The 3,642-nt window shown below is 47.9% G+C and overlaps 2 protein-coding genes across 3 annotated transcripts in view; one reads left to right on the top strand and one right to left on the bottom strand.

Annotated features, from left to right (window-relative positions):
• The window catches only part of LRRC41 (leucine rich repeat containing 41), a 7,660-nt gene extending 6,380 nt beyond the window's left edge, over window positions 1-1,280 (top strand). For both annotated transcript variants that reach the window (XM_031058708.1, XM_005423178.3), the window contains one exon: window positions 368-1,280. In XM_031058708.1, coding sequence (XP_030914568.1) covers window positions 368-602 — 235 coding nt within the window. In that variant the 3' untranslated portion in view covers window positions 603-1,280. The remainder of the gene's footprint in view (window positions 1-367) is intronic.
• Window positions 1,281-3,642, bottom strand: part of RAD54L (RAD54 like) — a 19,672-nt gene continuing 17,310 nt past the window's right edge. The window contains 2 exon segments of the mRNA XM_031058674.1: window positions 1,281-2,181; window positions 3,300-3,463. Of these exon segments, the coding sequence (XP_030914534.1) occupies window positions 1,980-2,181; window positions 3,300-3,463 (366 nt within the window). The 3' untranslated portion in view covers window positions 1,281-1,979.

Genomic DNA, 3,642 nt, shown 5'->3' with positions numbered 1-3,642 from the left:
TACTGCGGAGTCTTGCACTGGGACCTGTAGGTTGGGCCAGGTCCCTTGGTCCAGAGAGTTGACAGCTGCAACATTTTAAGGCCACAGCTAGGTCTACTTAAGTCAGTAGTAAGAGGTCTGGATAACGAGTTTGACTTAGTAGTTGTTTCGACTTTGATTTAAAAAGGTTTCCAGCCCTTCACACTCAGTTTTGGTTTTCATGAGAAACACTTAGATTTTGTACTGCTGAAAAAAGGGGCAGCTGGCCTTGAAACCTCCTCAGGTACCTGCACTGGCAGTTACTAGAAGGAACAGTAATTTAAATTGCTTGAATTATAACCCAAACTCTTACTGTTTATTTTTTTCTTTTTCTTCTTTCCCTGGAAAGCTCAAACTGCATCAAACCTGATGGGCTCCTGGAGTTCACCAAGAAGCTGGAAGGCCACATCCAGCAGAGAGGGGGACAGCTTCCATTCACACAGCTCCGCCTCTTCCAGAACTGGCTGGACCAGGATGCAGAGACAGCGCAGGAGGCGCTGCGGCGTCTCAGAGCCATGTGCAGCGTCGTCAACGACGCATGGGACTCCTCCCAGGCCTTTGCTGACTACATCAGCGTCATGTGAGGGACACAGGAGCAGAGGAAACCCATCACCACCTCATTTCACAGCACAGCTGGGGGCTCTTGCCCCGTTCAAGCAGTACAGAGTTGTTCCTTTCACTCTGCTGTTCATTTGAAGGGGTGTGATACTGCCATGACACACCAGAGCACGTGGGCCAACTGCTGTATTTCCAGGTGATCTAACTCTGCCATCTTTTTGAGTATTATAAATGGGACATACATCAAATGAGCTTCTGAACAAACAGTTGTTTACATCACTGGGTGTTGTGACAAATTTCATGTTGTTTCAGCTAATGTCTCACCAATAACCATGTCCAGCATGGGAGACTCAAAAGCCATCGGGTTGTGGACCTTGGCAACCAGGTCTAGGTGCTCTTGTTTTTGAGAAGCATTGGACAGTATCACCTGACACCCTTCCGACTTCTTCATTCTGTGGTCTGTGAAGTAGGAACTCCTCCCTCCACTAAAGGGAGGAGAAAACAAGCTAACAAATCCCCCAGGCTTGACCTTTTTCCACTTGGAAATTTGTACTTTACACCAAAAAAATTCTTTATGTACCAAATAGCTTGCTGTTTATTTGCACTCACACTGCCCTTTTCCAGTGTCTGCAGTCATTTTACAGAGGTTTTGAATAGCTTGTTATTTTGTAACATTTTTGTAATAAAATTTTAATTAAGACCCATAATGTACCAAAGTGAATTTTATTACTGTCATGTAATGTGATCTCATTAAAACACTGCTAGATCAGGGGATCCTGCCTGTAACAAAGCAAGTGGTTTTAGAAATGGAGTTACTGGAATAGAGCCTGATTTCCTACTGCTTTCATGATCTTTTTCAGGCCAGATGTTCAACATATGAGCTAAATTTTTTTCCCCCTGTACAAAATCCTCCTCTTCCCAAGTAATCAGCAAGTTTCACATTTCCCAGCAAAAATGGATCCTGCAAGTTTTGATCAGCAGCTGTAAGCCAGAGCTGTCAAAGAAAAAAACATGACTGCACACCAACTGCTATAAAACTCCTGGCTCAACTTAAACCTGAAGACAAAAATCGGACTGAGTAGAAGGCACAAACACCAAAGGCAGGAGAACCAGTGCTAAATCTGATCAAGCATGCAAGGTCCTGCTATTCCCAGTTCCCAAGGGGCTGTTTTTCAGACACACAATTCAACAGCAAATAAAAAGCCACGGACTCCTTGCTGCAGCAGACTGAACACTGCCAAGGGCCTTACAGCCACTCCAGAGCCACGCTGTTCTGCTATCATCCCACAGCCACACAACAGTCCAGCATGCACAGCTGCCCACCGCCCCTTTCCTTGAAAGGGATCAAAGTGGGGCAGGCTGCCACAGAGCCTGCCCTTGCCCCCACAGGGGACAGTAACCTGTCAGGGAATCCCTCGCTGCTCCTCATGGGAGTGATGATGGAAGGTGAAGGTGACAGCAGCGTCCCAAGCCGCCCTCAGCACGGGGTCCTGCAGGCCGCGCCTGTCCGCGCAGTGCTGCCACTGCGACAGGTCCGAGGTGCAGTCGGAGCCGGCGGGAGGGGGCCGCACCTGGTGCCCGTTCACACAGCGCCGACACTTGATCCTGCCAAGGTCACAGCAACATCAGTGCAAGGCTCCTCCGCTGCCTCTGCCTGTGGGCTGCTCGAAAGTGCAGCCCAGTAACATTCAGATTAACTCCCCTGGATTTTCAGTTTCTGGATTACTACTGCATAACTACCTTCTGGTGTGTGTGACAGGTAAGGAATGACTCACACATTTTGAAAACTTGGGGGTTCTGTTGCCAATGGCAGTCCCTCTTCATGTTTAACCATTTGAGAATGGTCCAAGCAAGACCCTGAGGAAGTTCAGGAGGGGTTTCTCTTGAAAGGTGTGGGATGTTGCTTAAGGCAGATCTCAAGTGATGCTGCTAACACCTTATTAGTATTGCATCAGGACTCCTAAATTCAAAGAGCACACCATGCTCCAAAACACTCCATCCTGGCTCCCACCACAGCCACCAGGTTGTGCTCAGGCTGTTTTGGAGATGCCCCACTGAGCTGTCACTTAAGGAGACAAAGAGCAGCAGCAGCCAGGCCAGCAAGGGCTGTTGCCATGCAGAATGGATACCTACACTGAGCTAAGCCTTGATACAGCTTAAAACTAATCCTCTTCACTTCTTGCCTGAATTAAGGGTTTTAATTTTCACAGTGAAGCATTTTCCCTGCACTCCCTGTCCTCTTTCTGGTGGCTGTAATACCACAGGTCTCTGGGCTGGGAGAGAAGGGCGGACAATGGAGAAGAGTATTCTTTTAGTTGCCAGAACAGCACTTGGACTGGCTTCATGAATTCTTAGCCAGTGGAGAAGCCCTAGTATGGAAGCACTTCAGCATTTGTTCACCAGGAAGAGAGCAGTAAGGAAGGACAAGTTAGGCTCCACCTTGAACAGCTCTGATCAGTTTTTCTCTTTTCATTAGGTGCAGTATTTCAGTCTCCAAAACAGGTAGCTACAAGGTAGTTTACTCACTGGTCCAGCCAGCACTGCTTTTCTAGATAATAAAAAGGGAGGACAGCAAGGAAGTGCTCATGTCTAGGTGGTTAACAGCTTCAGAAGCAGAAACACTTTAGGCTCACTCTCTGGACATCCTCCTGCTGCCTGGGAGATCCCTTAATTCCACAACCAAACTTTTGCTATCCCAGCCATGAGTTATTCAGAATACTCACTTGTCATGGGTGTCACTGGTGGTGGTCTCATTCAGTGTGAAGAGCTCCTTCAGCTCTCCAAGGGAGAAATGCCTTTCTACATCCTGCTCTTCATCCACCACGCAGCTGCTCAGGGCTTTCTTGTGGGTCTGGCGCTGGAATATCTTCTCCTCTATGGTCCCTGTCTACAGGCAAGTCAGAGATGATGAGTTGGAACACTGGTGTTAAAGGAGCTCTACATGGAGAAGGTGTCACAGATCAAATGGCACTAAGCTGTCAGGACCACTCAGTGCCTCACTAGCACAGGTGACAGGCAAGTTTTAGTAGCTGCACTCCAACCACATGTGTTTTGTTGCAGATCTCA

Source organism: Geospiza fortis, unplaced genomic scaffold (assembly GCF_000277835.1).
Source record: "Geospiza fortis unplaced genomic scaffold, GeoFor_1.0 scaffold333, whole genome shotgun sequence".
Taxonomy (NCBI): domain Eukaryota; kingdom Metazoa; phylum Chordata; class Aves; order Passeriformes; family Thraupidae; genus Geospiza; species Geospiza fortis.
Note: the sequence above shows the minus strand (reverse complement) of the source record. Positions and strands in the feature narration are given on the sequence as shown.